Raw genomic sequence first — 18,444 nt, forward strand, 5'->3', positions numbered from 1 at the left:
AATAAATGGCAGTGAAAACCATGGTCCCACAGGGGTAGAGTGGAAATGCACATCCCTGTTAAGTGACTTCAGAAATGTTGTCCCTATACTGAGCTCTTACTGGAAAGGTCCATTTCTGTGGCGGTTTGAATAGGAACACCCTCCTCCCCCATAGGCTCATCATATATTGGAATACTTTGTCCCCAGTTAGTGGAACTGTTTAGGAAGGATTAGGAGGTGTGACCTTGTTAGAGGAAGTATGTCATTGGGTTGGGGGGGGTCACTCTGAGGTTTCAAAAAGCCTATGCCAGTTTTTCAGCCAGCTTTCTTTCTCTACCTCATGGTTGCTTTCTCAAGACGTGGGCTGTAAGGCACTACCCCAGCACCATGTCATCTGACTGCCTCCATGCTCCCAGCCTTGGTGGTCATAGACTAACCCTCTGGAACCATGAACTCCAAATTAAATGTTTTCTTTTATAAGCTGTCTTGGTCAGAATGTCTTGTCATAGCAATTTAAAAGTAGCCAATATCTGGAAAGATGGCTCAGAGGTTAAATGCACCCTCTGCTCTTCCAAAGGTCCTGAGTTCAATTCCCAGCAACCATCTATAATGAGATCTGGTGCCCTGATGTATACAGTATGCAGAACACTGTATACATAATAAATAAATAAATAAATAAATCTTTTTTTAAAAAAGGTCTCGAGTCTCTAGAAGGATCCTCAAATGTTACTGTCCCTCTAGATTGAACTAGGTACAGTTAGGGGAAAAAAAGAGTAGCCAAGACACAGACTTTATGATTCTAATATTTTATAATGAATCATGCTTGGCAACACAAATGTTTAAGTCAGGCCTGGCATAGTGGCACATGCCCATAAGCCCTGCACTTAGAAGGTGGAGACAGGTGGACCAGGAATGTAAGGCCAGCCTCAGTTGACTATACTGAGCTATCTGAGACCTATCTATAGATTAGTAAATAACCCATGCTACAAATTTTAAAATGAGTCCTTAACTGTCATTTCTAGCCCCTAGGAAGACAAGTGCTCCCTTCTCCCCATGAAACCCAGGTTTGACTTTTTGTCCAGATCGGCCTGGGTCACATGTTCTGCCTTATTGTAAATGATGAATGAGTGGTCCTTAGCTAGATAGCGTTCGTCTTCAGATCAATATCCTTCCTTCCTCTTTAAAAGACATTCACTCTTTCTAAACTGATGGCTGCGGCCTAGCTTTTTTAATGCTTTAAGAAGGTAAATGAATGAGCAAAGCTAAGGGAGGTGAGGCAGAGGCAGGAGGAAGCCTTCCAGCTGTAACTTATGGCTCAGATCAGCCTGCCGCCTGAACTACTGAGCCCGAGGCATCCTGACTGTGGGTCAGCCTGAGGAGGAAGCCAGCTGCATCTTACCTCCTGGGTATTCCGCTTTGAACAGGGGAGCTCCCATAATGGGGTCTGTGAGAGGGGGGAGGGGCCTCCTGACCCAATTAGCATGGATGGCAGCAGCCCAGAGTGGGACTGGTGGTCCACTATCTGAAGGTCACCTCTCAAGCAAGACTTTATGAATGTGTCGGAGCAGGGCTGTGCAGGCTGGCCTTTAATCCTGCTGAGTTAGAAAATCAAGGTCTGCCTGGCGTACTGGCACATGCCTTTACTCCCAGCGCTCAGGAGGCAGAGGCAGATGGATCTCTGATTTTGAGGCTAGCCTGGTCTACCTAGCGAGTTCCAGAACAGCCAGAGCTACACAGAGAAATCCAGTCTCAAAAAAGCAAAACAAAACAAACAAACAAAAGTCCACAAACAAGACAATAAAAACAAGCAAGTAAGCTGAGGTCTGTACTGCAGTTGTCTGAGAAGCCCACTGACCCTTCCAAGGTCAGTGAGATACCCTCCCAGAGGTCGGTGCTCACTGCCACCAGAGGTGCTTTCCACAGCTCCGCCATCAGATGGTACAATCTCTGACCACTTAAGTGTCACTGCACACCACGACTAACATCATGGCCAGTGTCATGTATATTTCATCCTGCAGCTCGGCCCCTGTCCTTTTGTTTGTTTGCTGTTTGATTCAGGGTCTCACTGTGTAGCCCTGTCCATCTCCAAATCTCCCAAGCAACCTCTTGTCTCAATGTTTTGTGAAGCTCTCCTTTGGGGTATGTGAACAAATGTCTACTTACCCCAGATGGAAGTAATGACAGACCAAAGTATGGATAGTACCGAAGTCCAGCTTGGTGAACCAATGGGTTTTAATGGGGCTACTTACAGGAACATGGGTGAAGGGTTACTTACAGGAGCAGAGATGACTTAAGTGTACATGGACAAAGCCCATCCCAGCATCGGTGACAGCTGGAAGTGGACAGCCTGCAGGAAGCTTAACTAGTTGATGAATGTCCTTTCCAGGCAGCTTGGCTGGTTCATTCTTCTTTCAGGCAACTGCTGTCTGAGAAACTCTTGGGAGGGCGGGGCCTAGTGGTTCTGATCAGTTTCAGGGACTTCCTGAGTCTACTTCCTGTGCTTAAAGCTCCACACAGAGTGCAGTGTTCCACTTCCACTTAGAACATCCTGTTACTTCTAACATCCGTGTTTTAACTAGCTTTCCTCCAAGATGGAAGGTTTTAACTTAAGAGGATTCTGCTACATAACACTCAGCCTTCCGAGTGCCAGGATGACAGGTCTGACCTACCGTACTCATCCCCTGCCACTGACCTTCCCCACAACTGAATGGAAGTCTCTTTCTCCCTCCCTCCATTCCTCTTGCCCTCCCCGCACCCTGCTCAAACATGACCTATCTGCCCTGGCATTGGGGGCTAAGAAAACATTGTAGGAAAGAGGCAAGAAACAGAGGCTCTGGGACAGGTTAGGACAGAAAAAGAGGGCACTGGTGGGCCCGTCAGAGCAGAAGAGTGTCAGTCCCCATAGCCCTGGCCTGTCTTTCTTCTCAGTGGTTTCACCAACCAGTCACCAAAGGCAAGGCCTGCGGGGTCACTCATCAGATACCATGCAGGGACAGAGCAGCCTAGCGTCTGGAATGTCCCCATTCCCCTCCCCCTCTGCACGCGGCCACTCATTCCCTCCTGCGTGATACCAGGGTGTGAGGACGGCGTGGCGCGTTGGCCCTTGGCCAGGGCCTGAGGTCAACCTTGTGATCTCACCTGGGTCATACCCTAGAGCAAGGCTGTCAGAGCCATGGGTCAGGCAGATATCTCACTGATGACTGTACTGGCCATAGAGCTTAAGGACCCTCAGGGCATCTCGTAGATACCAGTGAGGAACTCCAGAAGCAGAAAGCCCAGATCTGGATACAGGCTACTGATGCAGAATGATGCTACTCTCTGGCTACGTGAGAGTTTGCAGTTAGAATCATGGTCACAGCCTTTCTTCTGCATCCATACAGCACACGAGCCGGGCTCCTAGGATGTCCTTACTGATAGTAAACTGGTCTCAGCAGCATTCCTGTAGAATGCCTTCCCCTCCCCCACCCCCCCACCCCCAATCCTAGAAGAACTGATAACCAGAGATGACATGAGCTGCCCAGGGTCACACAACAAACACACAGCTGCAGTGCTGGGACTAGAGTCAATGGCTCCCCACACATTCTGGAGTTCTTGCTTGTGCACCATTGCTTTGACCTAAAGAATGACAGTGGTGTAATAGCACCAGCCTAGCTACTGTGCTGGCCTCCTCAGAATCGTCACCTCTTATTGGGTGATGGTTACGCTACCAAATCCAATGTGTGGAGCTCAGAGAGGGCAGGTAAGGCATTCATCATCTCACAGCAGAGGCAGGACTCACAGCCAGAGCTGCCTGGCTTCACTCTCCACATGGCGGGCGTACACCATGAATGCCCATAGGCAGAACCCAAGGCCTGAGCTGGAACCCCGGCCCGCACCTTGCTCAGTGTGGCCAGGCTTGGGTTCCTGCTCTCGAGTGCCAGCACTGGTATTGCCCGGGGACAGGCCACTCAACACTGGCTACTTTTGCCAAGTGGTTTTGGCCAAAACAGGGCTGCTCCGGGCTGGGAGCCTTTGCTGTTGGCCAGCAATCAGGACGAACTCTTGACAAGCTCCCTGCAGGCTCCTGTTAAGTCAAGATGTCACTGTCACTCCACCTAAAGACTTCTTTGTCTGTGGCCCACGCATCCTCTCCTCCAAGTGCCACTTGCTCTCTTCGGGCATGAAGAGCCCTCTGTTCATAGGCTGCGGGTGTCTGGTAGGGTCTGGGGACCTCCCCAGGGCCAGCTGTAACTTCCTGATGGCCACTGCGCACAGCACAACCTGGTGATGGTTTCCCTTGCTTCTGCCGCACTCACATCCTTCAAGCCAGTCTTGGTTGGCAACCTCTGCCCCCCCACCCCCCGCCCCCCAGGAGTCTTTTTTTTTCCATGCCTAGCCACACCCCTTCTTTCCTTTTTCCCTCTCAGTCTCCCTTAGTCATACTTTGGGGTCAGATTCACCCACCTTTCCCATTTGGGGCGCTTGGTTCCTGCCACCTCCTCTGTTTACAGCTCCTTGCTCATCACGGCTTCAGTGTCCCCACTATAAGCAGAGGCAGTGTGTCACTTGATATGCTCCCCAGAGCGCATGTCATGCCTTCCTCTTCCAGGGTCACATCCATACATACAGAGCCGCCCTCCTGTTGTCAGGGGGCTGGGAAATTGGCGTCTGGGACAATGCCCAGCAGAGTTGTTCATCACTACTCATTTTTCTTCTTTGCGGCTTCCTGGTTGTCGTTGTTGTTGTTGGGGGCAGGGCGGGGGTTGGAGACCTTTGCAAAGCCACAGGCTCTAGGGGGAAAAAAAAAGGCTGGGAGTTTAAGGAAGAGTTGCCCAATGCTCTCATAAGCTAGCTAAGGTCTGGTCTTGTCCGATCTTGTTCCATCTTGCCTGGGCGTGGATTGGGCATGGAAAAGTGCCTCTTGGTTGGATGCCCGATGCTGGGTTGGGTTGTCTGATCACCTCAGAGAGTGAAGCCAATGCTCCTCTTTGCCCCATACTGTAGCTCGGTTGTGGCCACCCAAGGCCAAGTGTGCTTTCCTGGACCACCTCCTCTGCCTCACCGCTCAGGCACTGCCCTCTGGACCTCAAGCCCTGTTGGTCTGAGTTTCTGCTCTGAGTTGCCAATAACAGAACAGACTAAAGTCCCTGTCTGCACAAGGCTTATATTCCAAGTCTTCCCAGCCTCTGCGGGTGCCCCAGGGTGGTGTTCCCCGTGAATCTGTGTTTCTTCATCTGTAATGTGGGGGTAGGGCCTTCCTTAGGAGTCCCGGGGGCCCCTTAGAAAGGATCACGGGGCTGCAGGAGACTGGATGGAGCCTCTGAAGAAGATTCTAGTGTGGAGTTAGGAGACATGCTAGCATCTGACAACGTGTTTCTGTGTTGGGCAGGGGCCTCTTCAGCAGCTGGTGTCTCGCCCTGTGTATCTGTGGACTCCTCCTAACCTGGGCTTCTCTCTTTTCTCCTGGCCCCTGCCCTCCGTTCCTTTGGCCTTGTCCTTTGCCCAAAGTCCTACTTTGTGTCCTCTCTGAAGCAAGAATCTCTCCTTATTTAGGCATTTCCCCATACTGAGGGAGGGGCTCTGCCTTCCTCCCCTCCATTTAGAGGTGACCAGGCCTGGGCTCCCATGTGCCCTTGGCTAGTCTTGTCTAGACACCGTCTCTGAACAATAGGCCTCTTGGCCTGACTCAGTCGTCATAGGAGTCCGTCAAGCATAGCATTCCAACACTGTCCAGTCTACCATGAACTGTGCTCTGGCAAGCCTTGTCTAACCCCCTACTGCACCCCAATTCCCTTGCTCTCTGCACCCAAGTGGCTATAGCTTCATGCAGCTTCCACAGCCACTATGCTTGAGCAAGACCCTTTCCCCAGAGTTTAGCTTCCGGGGCCCTCCCTGAATCTCATTTCCGTTGTTGTAGGTCCTGTCTGACTTGTAGCACATTGTTGCCCTCCATTGGCCTTCTCACCTTGTCACTAAAAACCAGCTCTGCAGCTGGGTGTTGAGGAAATGCAACTGTGGGGCACAGGTGTGGCGCCGGGAAGGCAAGGCTTATAGGGTGAGCACTCTCTTGATAGGTTAAGGGGTTTAGACCTGTGGGCCGGTGAGGGTGAGCCTCACCTCGTGAGGCTAAGGCCCTCAGATTTAGTCTTTGAATAGGGTAAGTTTCCTTCAGGGCTCCCGAGGAGTGACCAGCCCTGTCGACCTGAAACCTGAACTCAGTGCTCATCGATTTGGTTTGGTTAACTTTTGCTTGTTTAATTGACTAATTGTTGGCATGGTGTACTAATTACGTTCCCACAGCTGTGGTAAAACACCATGATCAAGGCAACACAGAGAAGGCAGGGTTTATTGGAGCTTGCCGTTCCAGAGCTCTGAGAGTCCACCATGGCTGTGAGCTGGAGGAGTGGTGGCTGGAGCAGGGAGAGAGCGCAAACGGGGAATGTCTCGAGGCTCTGGAATCGCAAAACTGGCACTTCCTCTAGCAAGACCGTAGCTCCTAAGTCACCTCAAACACTGCCACCTACTGGGGACCGTGTATTCAAATGCCAGAACCCGTGAGGACATTCAAGCCATGATGCATATATAGTTCCTGAAATTGTTGGTGGAATGGTTAGTTGGCGGACTGTTAGTGCTCTGGCAGATTGGTTGCCTGGTTCTCTCTCTCTCTCTCTCTCTCTCTCTCTCTCTCTCTCTCTCTCTCTCTCTCTCTCTCTCTCTCTGTGTGTGTGTGTGTGTGTGTGTGTGTGTGTGTGTGAATTGGGGCTTGCTCATGCATGTCACAGGATTTGTGTGGCAATCAGGATAATTTCAGGTGTTGATCCTTGCCTGGTTCGAAACAGGGTCTTGAGCCGGGCGGTGGTGGCGCACACCTTTAATCCCAGCACTGGGAGGCAGAGGCAGGCGGATCGCTGTGAGTTCAAGGTCATCCAGGTCTACAAATTGAGTCTAGGACAGCCAGGGCTGTTATGACACAGAGAAACCTTGTCTCAAAAAACCTAAAACAAAACAAAACAAAAAAACCAGGGTCTCTTCGTTCTTTGTTGCCTACACCAGGCTAAGCTGGTCCATAAGCTTTCCGGGACTCTCCTCTCTGCCTGCCCCTCGATGGAGGAGTGCTGGGATTGCAGATCCAGCTTTGTGGGGGTTCTGGGGATCTGAGCTCGGGTGCTCACACCAGCAGGCCTCAAATTCCAGCAGTCCTTCTGCCTCCGCCTCCTAAGTGTTGAGATTGTAGACATGCACCACACCACGATGTTTGTTAGTTGATGTTGCTGATTGTTGGTTTTTGTTTTGTTGTTATTTGTTTGTTTTGTTTTGACAAAGTCTCACTAGTTTAGATTGACCAGAAAAATACACAACCAAGGACCACCTTGAACTTCTGATCCTCCTGCCTCTACCTCTGAACTGTTGAAATTACAGGTGTATGCCACAAGGACCGGCCTCTGGGTGGCTAAGGGTAGAACCCAGGGCTTCTTGTGTGCTAGGCAACCGTTCTACTGACTGAGCTGTGTCCCCAGGCCCTAGATATTTTGTTGTTGTTGGTGGTGGTTTGGTTTTTGTTTCTTATAGATGAATGGATTGATGAATTATTCTTTTCTCTTTATTTCAGTCCCTTGTGGCCTGACTGGTTGGCGTAGTGCTTCAGGGCCACCCCCATCCCTGGCTGACCCGATGCCGTCTGCGTCCTCATACCTAATGACCTCGTTTCCTTGTCTTCACAGGCACTTGTCCGGCTGCCTCCCCACATTTCACAGTGCGATGAAGTCTTCCGGTTCTTCGAGGCTCGGCCTGAGGATGTCAACCCCCCAAAAGAGTGAGTAGTGACTCCTACCTCTTCTGCATGATTGGGAGGTGTGGGCCAGGTCTGAAACCATGGGGTTGTGAGCTGCCAATGCTGCCAGCTAAGGATGCAGCCAAGAACTAGAGCTCGACTTTCCCAGTGCTCCTACTGCAGAGGGTTGCTGTAGATAGCTGCCTAAAAAGGCCTGCCTATCCTCAGCAGGCATATGAGCCATAATCTAGAAAACTTTTAAAATCAAGGAACAGTCAAAGTTCTTTTTTTTTTTGCTTCAGTGAACATTTGTGCATACGTATACCACACACATAAAAACTATACATACATACATAATTAATTAATTCAATTAATTCTTAAAAGAGGGAAATCTAGTCATGTTGGCGCACATCTTTAATCTCAACACTCAGGAGACAGGGGCAGGCAGATCTCTGTGAAATCAAAGTTAACCAGGCCTACATAGTAAGAACCTGTCTCAAAAGGGGATGGAATGCTCTCGTACCTAGGTGCTATAGAGTCTCACTGCATGTGATAGACAGGGAAGCAGGCTACAGCAGCAGCTCCAGATTGCAAATAAGCCCTTTGAGACTTTGCAGCCCTCCAGGTTGCCTCCGCTCTGGGACTGTGCGGCCCTGGCTCTTCAGCCGCCTCTGTCCTGCCTGCCCTGCTCCTCTCTGAGCCTTCCTCACTCTCCAGGGTAACCATGGCTCTGGGTCCAACCTGCTAGTGTTCTCAGCCGTGACGGCCTTTCCCTCTCCTCCCTTAGGGTGGGGCGAACACTTCTACTCCTGTGTGGTGGAAGCCACAATCAGGTGCTTAAAAGGAAAGTGGGGAGTGTTAATGGCTGAACGCAGGGAACCCCACCTTTATTCCAGCTCCTGCTCCTTGCCAGTCGGCTAAATAAGTGGGCCCCATTTCACGTGTGGTCCTGTGAAGTAATGCTGTGCAACTGACTAGCCTCATGCCCAGCTCCAGGACCCCCTCCCGGGAATGGTAGCTCCCATACAACAGCCCAGGTAATGAGGGATGACTGGTCTGGGTCATGCTCTGAAGTCAGTCATTGTCACTTATGGCAACTTCTAGAATCCCATTTTCCTGTCTCTAATGCAAACTGATACTGGATACGTGGTGGTGGTCAAGGGGGCCCCCCTGAGGATATTCAGTCAGTGCCACTGGCACGCAGTAAGTACTCACGCTGTTGTCTGCAAAAGCCTGGGGACAGAACAGGCTGTGTGACTTAGGGTGCGTTCTGCCTCGCAGAGTACACAGCACGGCATGAAAAAACATCTGGCCTTTCATGTCCCCATGGAGTCAGGAGCCAGCTGCCTCTTTCTTGAGATAGTATTGGATGACCTGTGGCTCCAGAAGTGTGGCAGGTGTGAGTTGAGAGTTCACAAGGGGCCCTGTAGCCCTGGCCACTGCCTTTGGGCCCCTCCTCCCTCCCCAGATCCTGTGACCCTGGTCTGACTGCCTGGTGATTTATTAGCCCAGCGCCTGCCCCTCCCTCTGACGGCTGCTCACCTTTGCTGGCCACCGTTCATGCTCCTGCCCCTCCTCCAGAAACATACATATGGATCAGGTAGCAGAATGTTTTGACGTGTGGCGACTCTGAAGAGAATTATCAAATTATCAGAGCCAGTGCATGGCATTGGAATTTTGCAGACAGCCCGGCCTCTCTCAAGTGCACTGCTGTGGGGGCTCTTTGGTTGCGTGGGACCGGGTCACCAGGGCCATCTTTGCCATCTTATAGGGAAGACAAGATCCAGAGAGTCCAGTCTTGGGGGTGTGAGAAGTCTCTCCAGGCTTTGATCCCCTCATTGGCCACTGTGGTGGCCAGCTGCTGCCTGGCACAGAAAGGACATTCCTCTAGACCCCTTTGATGGGTTTGGCACAGAGCAGGCATGGTGCTACGTCCTCCCGCAGACATCCCAGGAGGGTTGCCATGGGGCCGTGGTCCCCCCTCTGACTGTGAACACACTGGCCCATGCACGTTTCTGCACTGTGGAGGACAGAATGCTCTTCTAACGGCCCCTGACTTACACCTCAGCTCCAGGCGTGCTTGCACATCAGTTTCTTTGCGTCACATCTCCATCTCCTCCCTTGAGCTTATCTCCCCACTTGGTCTGAGTCTCAGCATCTCTTGGCCTACCCTGGGGCCAGCCTATCACCATGCCTTCTGTGGATCACCGGCCTCCTGTTTAGTCTCTCAGGTCGCCTCAGCTCCCTGTGATGAGCTCATGTCACTCCCGGGTCACTCATCCTGTCACCTTCCTCTGATAGCATCTATTCTTCCGCCGCCTTCAGCTCTGGTCAGCCCTGCTGACCGTGCACACTTGGGGCCTTGGTACTGCTGCTGCTGGGCCTGGGACACGCAGCCCCCAAGAGAACCCCTCACCCCTCTTTCTCCATGAGGACAGCCTTCCTTCTTCTCTGAACCTCCCAGCATCCTCCGCTGCTTCCTGTTTCTTTATAGAACTTACCAGTTGTGTCCTCCTTACTGACTCCTGTCAGCAGGATGTGTGTGGCCCCACACTCGTCTGTCTCAGAAACTGTACCACAGTAGTATTAAGTAGGTAAAGATGAGGGTACTTCCTGCTTCATAGATAGCCATCTTTATCCGATATCAGACTTTCTGGGCTCGCCCTCTCGCTACCTCCTAATGTTTTATTTACTTTTATTTTACGTGCATTGGTAGTGTTGCGTGCATGTATATCCAGGTGAGGGTGTTAGATCTCTGGAAACTTAAGTTACAGGCTGCCATTGGGTGCTGGGAATTGAACCTGGGTCCTCTGGAAGAGTAGTCCAGTGCTCTTAACCTCTGAGCCATCTCTCCAACCCGTTCTGTAGGATCTCTTAGAAGACTCTGATCCCATCCATGTAGGTTCCCTGTCACGGCTTAATCACCTCCTAAGGCCTCACCGTAACCTAATGCTGTCATTGAATTTAATTAACATTTTTTTCTGTAGCTGTGTTCTTGGAGTGCTAGCATATAAAAAGATGTGTGTGTGTGTGTGTGTGTGTGTGTGTGTGTGTGTGTGTGTAAACAAACTACTAAGAAAGGAGTGCAGCAGAAGGAGAAGTCCGCTTTACTGGCCTCCCACACGATATTATGTCATTTACATACCTGAGGAAGAGTCTTTCACCCTACTTAGCAAATGGTGACTCCCAAAGCCCCAGACCACACAGCCAAGAAGCAGGGAGGCGGGTCTTAAGACACAGGTTCGCTCCCTTAGGTGCCTCCCTCAGACCTTTCCTCCCTGGCCGTGGCTCTTCGCCTTATAGTCACAGAGGTTAGTGGGCAGGAAAGGCTCGTGATGGGGTTTCTTAGTCTGGCTCTGTGGGTGACGGTGCTTGCCCTCACACCTGGTGACCTTGAGTTCAGTCTGGGGACCCATGCGATAGAAAGAGAGAACTGACCCCCACAAGTGTCCTCTAGGCTCTGCGTATCCATCCACCATGTCACATTGCCTGCACTTGCACCCACACCCAGATAAGATTCACAGATTCTTAAAATTTTAAACTTTAAAACCCACACTTAAAACTAGAAGGAACTCAGTTCAGACATAACCCTGGCGTGCTGAGTTTGTTCCGACCACCAGGAGGAGCCTGGACAAGTGTGGGGTGCAATGCGTGTGTCCCCTTCCCATCACTCATAAATATGGCCACTTGTCCAGTTCAGTGCTGTGGGGCCTCTTACGCTGACTCAGCACTCCTGTTTCCTTGGTTTTTCCCGGAACCCCTCAGGCAGAGCGCTCTGGTCTTCCAGTCTATTCCTCCCTGCCTAACCTGCCCGGGCCCTGATGAAATTCTTGAGATGTTATGGGACAGGCAGAGCCCTGCTAAGCTGGTTTTTGTTCTTCAGCCTCAGGGCCACAGAGCACAGAACAATGTCCCAATGTTCAGAGAGGCTCGGGGTGGGAGGTGATGGGGCCGTGGGCAGATCAGAACCATCTTGCCCCAGCCTGCCTGGAGGGTCAGCTTCTCTCTGACTCAGGGGCCCAAGTGTTGCTGGAAAATCCCTACCCCAAGCCACTTTACTCTCCACAAGGCCAAGTCCACCCCCAGCACCCCTGCTGCCCGCAGTCCCAGCACCCTGGCTTGCACCCTAGCCTCCCTATGGTGGCTCTGCCTTTGGGACCCAGGAGCAGACATACAGGGAGACTGTCTTGAGCTGTGGTCCAGTTGAGCCAGAGCACTGGATGTGGGGACAGGGACAGGCTGGCTCAGGGGTAAGTTGTTGGCATACTTGAGAAGCAGCAATAAGCCTTTTCGGGAAGGGGGTACCGAGCAGGTGGAGTGAAGAAGGACAAGAGTGATACAAAGTCGCAGCGCAGACGGGGCCTTCTTGGCGATGGCGCATCATCCAGGATGAGCTGATAAAACTAGGGGGTCCCAGGAGGAGATGGGGTGATCACTACGTTCCCCCATAGGAAAGGTAGCGGTCTAGGACAGAAGAAGCTATAAGCTTTGCCTCAGACCAAGCAGGGTAAGGCCATCTTGGCAGCTCAGCCAGGTTCCTCAGAGTTTGGGGTGACTGTTTTGGGGGGGGGGTCCTCACACTGTCAAATGCATTGGAACTCCAGGCCTGCCTACAAGGCAGGGAGTCAGCTTGCCTGTGACATTTTAGAGTCCAGGCTGCATTGTGGCTGTACCTTGACGGCAGTAGGCACAGCATGGCTGGTTAGAGCGACGGGAGCTGGGTGTGCAGCTTACCGCACTGCACCTCTTCCCCACTCTGCATGGAAGATGGTAGAAAGAGCCATGGAGAGGTCTCCTGCAGCCTTCCTTTACTCCTAGGTATTTATCGAGCACCTACTGTATGCCAGGAACTGCACGGGCCAGTGAATTGCAAGGCTTAAGGCGACTGCTAGGCTGGCATCTTGCATTGAGTTGATCATGGCGATGGGATGGGAACAGCCAGCCCTCCTGTGGCCCTCAGTGGACCACTTCTCTTCAATCCTCAGCTTCCTGTTTTGTTCCCAGATCCAGTGGTACCTCCCACCACCCTGTACAGATGGGCAGGCTCATAAATGAGAACGGAAGTGGGTTTTGCTGCAGGTTAGTGTTCGGAGGCATCCCGCGGAGCCCTCACTCTAGCTCCTCCCTTGGGTGGCTAGGCACCCAGCTGGTCTCCGGCTTAGGGACTGGGCTAGAAAGCCAACCCTACCTTATGCTGGGCTGTGTCCTGTTTGGACCCTCAGCTAGGCAGCTCTGCTCCTCTGCCCTTCTGGCAACCCACCCACTGCCACTGGCTAATGCGCAGAAAACCTCTTCACAGAGAGAGGCAGGACAGCCAGCTGGGCGCAGGGTCCAAGAGAGACTGGAGGAGGAAGGGCGCAAAACTCCATGTGACTGGATTCTGTCCGCCTCTGCCATGGTCCCTTCCACCCAGGTAGGAAGGTGGTGGGAAGGTGCTCACAGGAAATGTGTCCACCCCGCCTGAGAGGGTGTCAGCACCGAGGAACAGAGATCCTGAGTCTGGCTGACAGGCTGCGTGGCCAGCAGGAGGCAAAAGGACTCAAAAGCTCTTCTCTGGCTTTGACAACTCCAGCAAAGGCCAGTGAGGGCTTGGCACATGGAGACAGACTGTTCACGGGGCTGAAACAGGGTTTCCAGCCCCCTCAAGCAAGAATGCAGTGAAAATATGGGGGTGCTGGGGTCCTAGGATTTTCTCATGCTGTGTTTTCTATTCTCTCTTGACCCCTAGGCTTGGGAGGAGTTGGGGTGTGGGTGCCTGTCATACCTGCATGCGTCTTCTCTCATATTTGAGGCCCAGGTGCCCTCTCAGGTATCCCCAGCTGGTTGGGTGAGTGTCCCCCCCCCAACCAGGCATCTCCAGAAGGACAAGTGAACCCCTCCCTCCAGGCATCCAGCTGGACAGGTGAGCCCTACCTCCACCCAGGCATCTCCAGCTGGAATAGGTGAGCCCTCTTTCTCCTCAGAGTCCAAAGCCCCATTCTTAGCATTGCTGACTACTCTATATGTAATTCCCTGGATGGTGGCCTCTCAGGGACAGTCCAAGTCATAGCTGAACTTAAAGCTGGGTCGTAGGCTGTCTGTGGAGGGCCTTCTCTGCTGACGTCAGGCAGGAAGCTCTTCATCAGTTGCCCGTTTACAATGTGAGGCCGAAGGGTCAATGTCTGAGGCACAGCTTAGTTCCTGGCAAGGGAATTCATGGTCTGAGGGAGGAAAGCACACTGCAGGGCATGGGCTCACCCTGTGGGGAGCATCACAGGTGCTCACTGGAGCCCCAGCTTTTCTCCATGTGCGGGTGCCTAAGAATCGGTTAAGCTCCCGGGCTCCTGTAACAGTGACAGCTGCCGATCCAGTGGCGCAGGCAGAAGTAGTTGTGTAGGCTCATGGCCACCCACAGCAACAGGCCAGCCTGGCGAGGTGGTCAGGGACTCTCATAAGGGGAGGGCGTTCAACCTGAGACCAGGGGATGGCAAGCTACTCAAACCAGGTGGCAGGTGGGGGGCACCCAGGCCAGAGGGAGTCCACAGGAAACCTCAGGAGTCTGTCTCCAAAGGAACCTTAGGAAGTATTCTAGGAGGAGGTGAGTGCAAGGCAACACTCTGGCATCAGATATGGGGACTGAAGCTCTGACATCCTGTGGGCCTGTCAAAACTAGATAGCTATTGCAGTGGTCTAAGTGAGCAATAAGCCAGGTCTAATAGCTATAAATAATAAACACACGTGTGTACACACACACACACACACACACACACACACACACACACACACACACACACACACACACACACACACACACACACACACACACACACACACACACACACACACACACACACACACACACACACACACACACACACACACACACACACACACCCTCAGAGTGAGGTACAAGCTTTGTGAAAACCCTGTGATATTTTTCCATTAGCGGTCTGTAAAGCACCAGACTCACTTTGGGATGCTTGGAACCAGTGCCTCACTTCAGAGCTGTGTGTATCTTCCGCCACCTGGTGGTATCACTGAGTATTACAGCTACTTGGCAATGGTCCTGTCTACGTACTGGTATTCTCCTAGGAAGTTGGTGATCCCTTCTACAGATGAGGCAACAGGCTATACCCCCAACCCTGAAGGCATATAGCTGTAGAGACCCCCAAGGGTGCTCATGGAGACCATTCCTCTGGCCTCCAGAGCTCCTGGGTCTTACTCTGAGATGAAATTCTAAGGATGAGCGCCCTCTTGTGGGTACAGTATGCTCTGAGCAATCAGAGAGCCTGTTCCTAGAAGCACTCAGAAGAGCCCAGTCCTCCTCCCACTAGGTAGCCAGATCACACGTCACTGGGCAGAGGTGATCTGGAGTGTATACAGCTGACCCCATGTCCCACCCACCTAGAACCTCCATTGACAGGCTGTTAGCCTGAGAGCCTAGCTCAGTGGTGAGGGTCAGAGGGCAGGAGATCTCCCTTAGAAAGGTATAATTTACATATATAATTATGTGTTTTGTATATTATAATTCACTTTTTTTTTAATGGTTCTGGGTCTGGAAGCCAGGACCTTGCATGTGCTAGGCAAATGCTCGACCACTAAGCTACACCTAGCCTTTCACAGTTTCAGTTGTGCAGCTATCACGGTTCCATGGGAACATTTTTACCGTTGCAGTATCATTGTTTTATGGGTGTTTTGCTTGCATGTATGTCTGTGTACCATTGGGCCCAGACTTAGTGACTATGAGGGCCTTATTATATACACCCCTTAAGACAAAATGCCCCCAAGAGAGATGGATGTCTTGGTTTGTCATCTGTCATACCCGATTCTTGCAGTTCATTTGGGAGATGACACCGACGGGGAAGAGGGAGGGAGGGAGGGAGGAGGGAGGCAGGAACCAGCAGCCTCAGCTCCAGGCTGGCCTACCCAACTACAGGGGTGCCCAGCACCCCCTTTAGCCCGCTGGCACACAGCAATTAGAGTGTGTTCGAGTCAGATATGGGTGACCTTCCACTGTGCTAAGGGAGACTAAGTGCCCCAAGGGGCCTGTTCTTGGGGACCCTACTTCCCCAGCTGTAACCTCAGGTCCTGTCTTACCCTGATCTGCCCCTCACCCTCTGATTTCCCCCTCACGCCTTTCTTTGTCACAGCCACCTTGGCATCTTCCTCCAGGCTACATCCCAGGTCCTCCACTCCCTAGAGTGAACCTTTTTTCAACCCGAGACCCTTGAGCCTGACACCAGTAGGTTCTCAGCAGATACCGTGGCTGAATAGCAGTGCTGAGAGGAGCAGCTAGTTGGTGCTCTCCTACCTAGTGGAGGCTCAGCTGGCACTGCCTCAAGGCTTGAGCTCTGTGCTGCCTGGAGGAGGCCAGGATGCCCAGGAAAGCTCTGCTGCTGTCCCAGGTACAGTGGCTGAGCAGGAAAAGATGCCCAGTCCAGGAAGGCAGGAACCTTGGAGAACTCATGAGGCCCATATTCAGGGAAGGCTGTGGTGGGGAGCAGCCTCCTGGTGAATCTGTATAACATGGGGTTAGGCACATCTGCCACAGGCATGTGGTGAGCCAAGGGCTCTCAAGGACATGGTTTCGAAGCTACATGGTGGGAACACTTGACAAATGTGGGAACTCTTGCCAATGGTGGGATTAATTAACGGTGAAACAAATGATCTAACCCTGTTTCCCCATCTCTGAGGAGCAGTGTTTACTGGGGATAGGGAGGATGGCTCAGTAGTGACTACCACCATTCCTGCCCCTATCTGGGGTCCAAAGCCTGAAGGGAGGCAGGTCTGTGTGAGACCTAGAGCTGGTGGAACTCAGTCGGATCCTGGAAACTGAGGCACAAAGAAGGCTGTTATTCCCTGTTGAGACAAAGCAAGACCTGAAGCGTAGGGCTTCGACTCCAGTGCTGGAGTGGCCCTTGGAGTCCATCGGAGTTTCAGCCATTAGAAAGCCCAAAGCTGCCCCGGGGAGGCTCTTCTCCAAGTTTCCCCAGCAGCAGATGGCCCTTGGCCGTGAGCCCCTGGCCTGCATTTTGAGCCCACTGTGTGGAATGTGGTGGCCGCCTGCCCCTTTGTGGAGCTGCCTCATTAAGTCCTCCTCTTGGCCGGCCTCACTGAAGACGTCTAGATTTGGCATTCATTCCTGTTCCCTGAGATCCAAGAGGCCAGTCAGCCTCGCAGCAGAGGGGAGTCCTGGGGACTGTGAAAGCAGTAGGATTTCCCCAGGGTCTTGGGGCCCCAACTCTGCAACCCCGCAGCCCTGTGTTCTCTGCAGAGTAATTCTGCCCACAGAGCTGGGATCTCTTCCCATCTTATGGAGATGCTCCATCATTTCAGCCTGGCTACTTTTCCCACATCCCTCCCAGGCCCATCTTCTCTAGCAGCCCAACTTCCTCATCTCCCTTCAGTGGCCACCTCTGGTGGCCTGTCCCAGATGGTGCCTATGGATCTTGTCTCTCCTGGGCCAGTGTAGAGGCCAGCCGTGGAGATGGAGGGGGAGGAGGATGGTGTGAGCTGAGCCTAGCTGCTAACCCCATGCTTGATTATGCTTTTTCACTCATTCCTTCTCCCTCCAGGGAGGTTATGTGCTGAGTCTCTTTACTTTGGAAAGATGACATTCAGAGCTGTGTGACACATTTTTCCAGGGGAGACCAAACACGTACATCTATTCACCCCAGATAGGGGGCAAATAGAGCAAATAAGGACTCTGCTGAAGTCCAACTCGGTGAACCAATGAGTTTTATTTGGGTTACTTACAGGAATATGAGTGAAGGGTTACTTACAGGAGAAATAACTCAAAGACAGACAGCTGCAGCACCAAAGCCCACCCAAGCACAGTGACAGCTCACAAAAGCTGGACACCTAGAGCACACTGCATAGCTTGCAGGCAGCTCAACAGGTAGAAGAGTGTCCTTTCCAGGTGCCTCAGTTGGCCTAAAGCCTCTGCCAGGCAGGCTCCCCCCTTCCCCCCACCCCCCAAGCTTCTGATTCTTTTCAGTCTGTTTACCCAATCTCTGCTTCTTGTTTGCAGTTTGGCTTGTCTGACAACGGCTCTCTTGACTGTTCACTCTTAGAGAGGGAGGGACCTAGTGAGTCTGGTCAGCTCCTGGAACTTCCTGAAGCTATTTGAGCTGCTTACTTTCTGTCTTAAGGAGCCTCTCTGCAGGATGGAATATTTTAATCTAGGAGAAAACTGCCCCACAGCAAGAGTTATAGGGAGGAGCTGGGCTCAGAGAACTCACTAGCCATTGTGATCCCTCCTTTAAAGTAAAGACTTAAGTAAAATTAAAATTCTCCAGGCTTATTTCCTTTTTTTCATCTCTGTGAATTGAACTGTGGTAAGCACTGCCTGTACCATGATTTGTGTGTGTGTGTGTGTGTGTGTGTATGTGTGTGTGTGTGTGTGTGTGTGTGTGTGTAACTGGTTGTTTTGTCTTCGTTTTGTAACCTAGGTTGGCCTTCAGCTCACAGTAGTTCTACTGTCTCGGCTTCCTAAGTGCTGTGGCTAGGGATGCATGCCACAGCACCCAGCTCTGTCACATTTTTGAGATAGTAGTCACACTTGGGGGTGCCCAGTGGCCATCAGAGCTAGTGCTTACTGCTTTGGATAGTGCCAGCAGAGGCCATTACCGTCATCTGGACAAATTTGGACAGCTCATAAAGTGCCCCAGGGTGGGGGGGGCGTGCAGAATTGGAACACACTGGAGGTCAAAAGCTTGAGAGGACTTTCTGGAAGA

At 52.0% G+C, this 18,444-nt stretch overlaps 1 protein-coding gene across 5 annotated transcripts in view; it reads left to right on the forward strand.

The window, feature by feature from the left end:
• Positions 1-18,444, forward strand: part of SH3PXD2A (SH3 and PX domains 2A) — a 204,076-nt gene that overhangs the window by 90,666 nt on the left and 94,966 nt on the right. For all 5 annotated transcript variants that reach the window (XM_084763099.1, XM_084763097.1, XM_084763098.1 and 2 more), the window contains one exon: positions 7,680-7,771. In XM_084763099.1, the coding sequence (XP_084619225.1) occupies positions 7,680-7,771 (92 nt within the window). The remainder of the gene's footprint in view (positions 1-7,679; positions 7,772-18,444) is intronic.

This window comes from Acomys minous (assembly GCF_964271855.1).
Source record: "Acomys minous genome assembly, chromosome: 2".
Lineage (NCBI taxonomy): Eukaryota > Metazoa > Chordata > Mammalia > Rodentia > Muridae > Acomys > Acomys minous.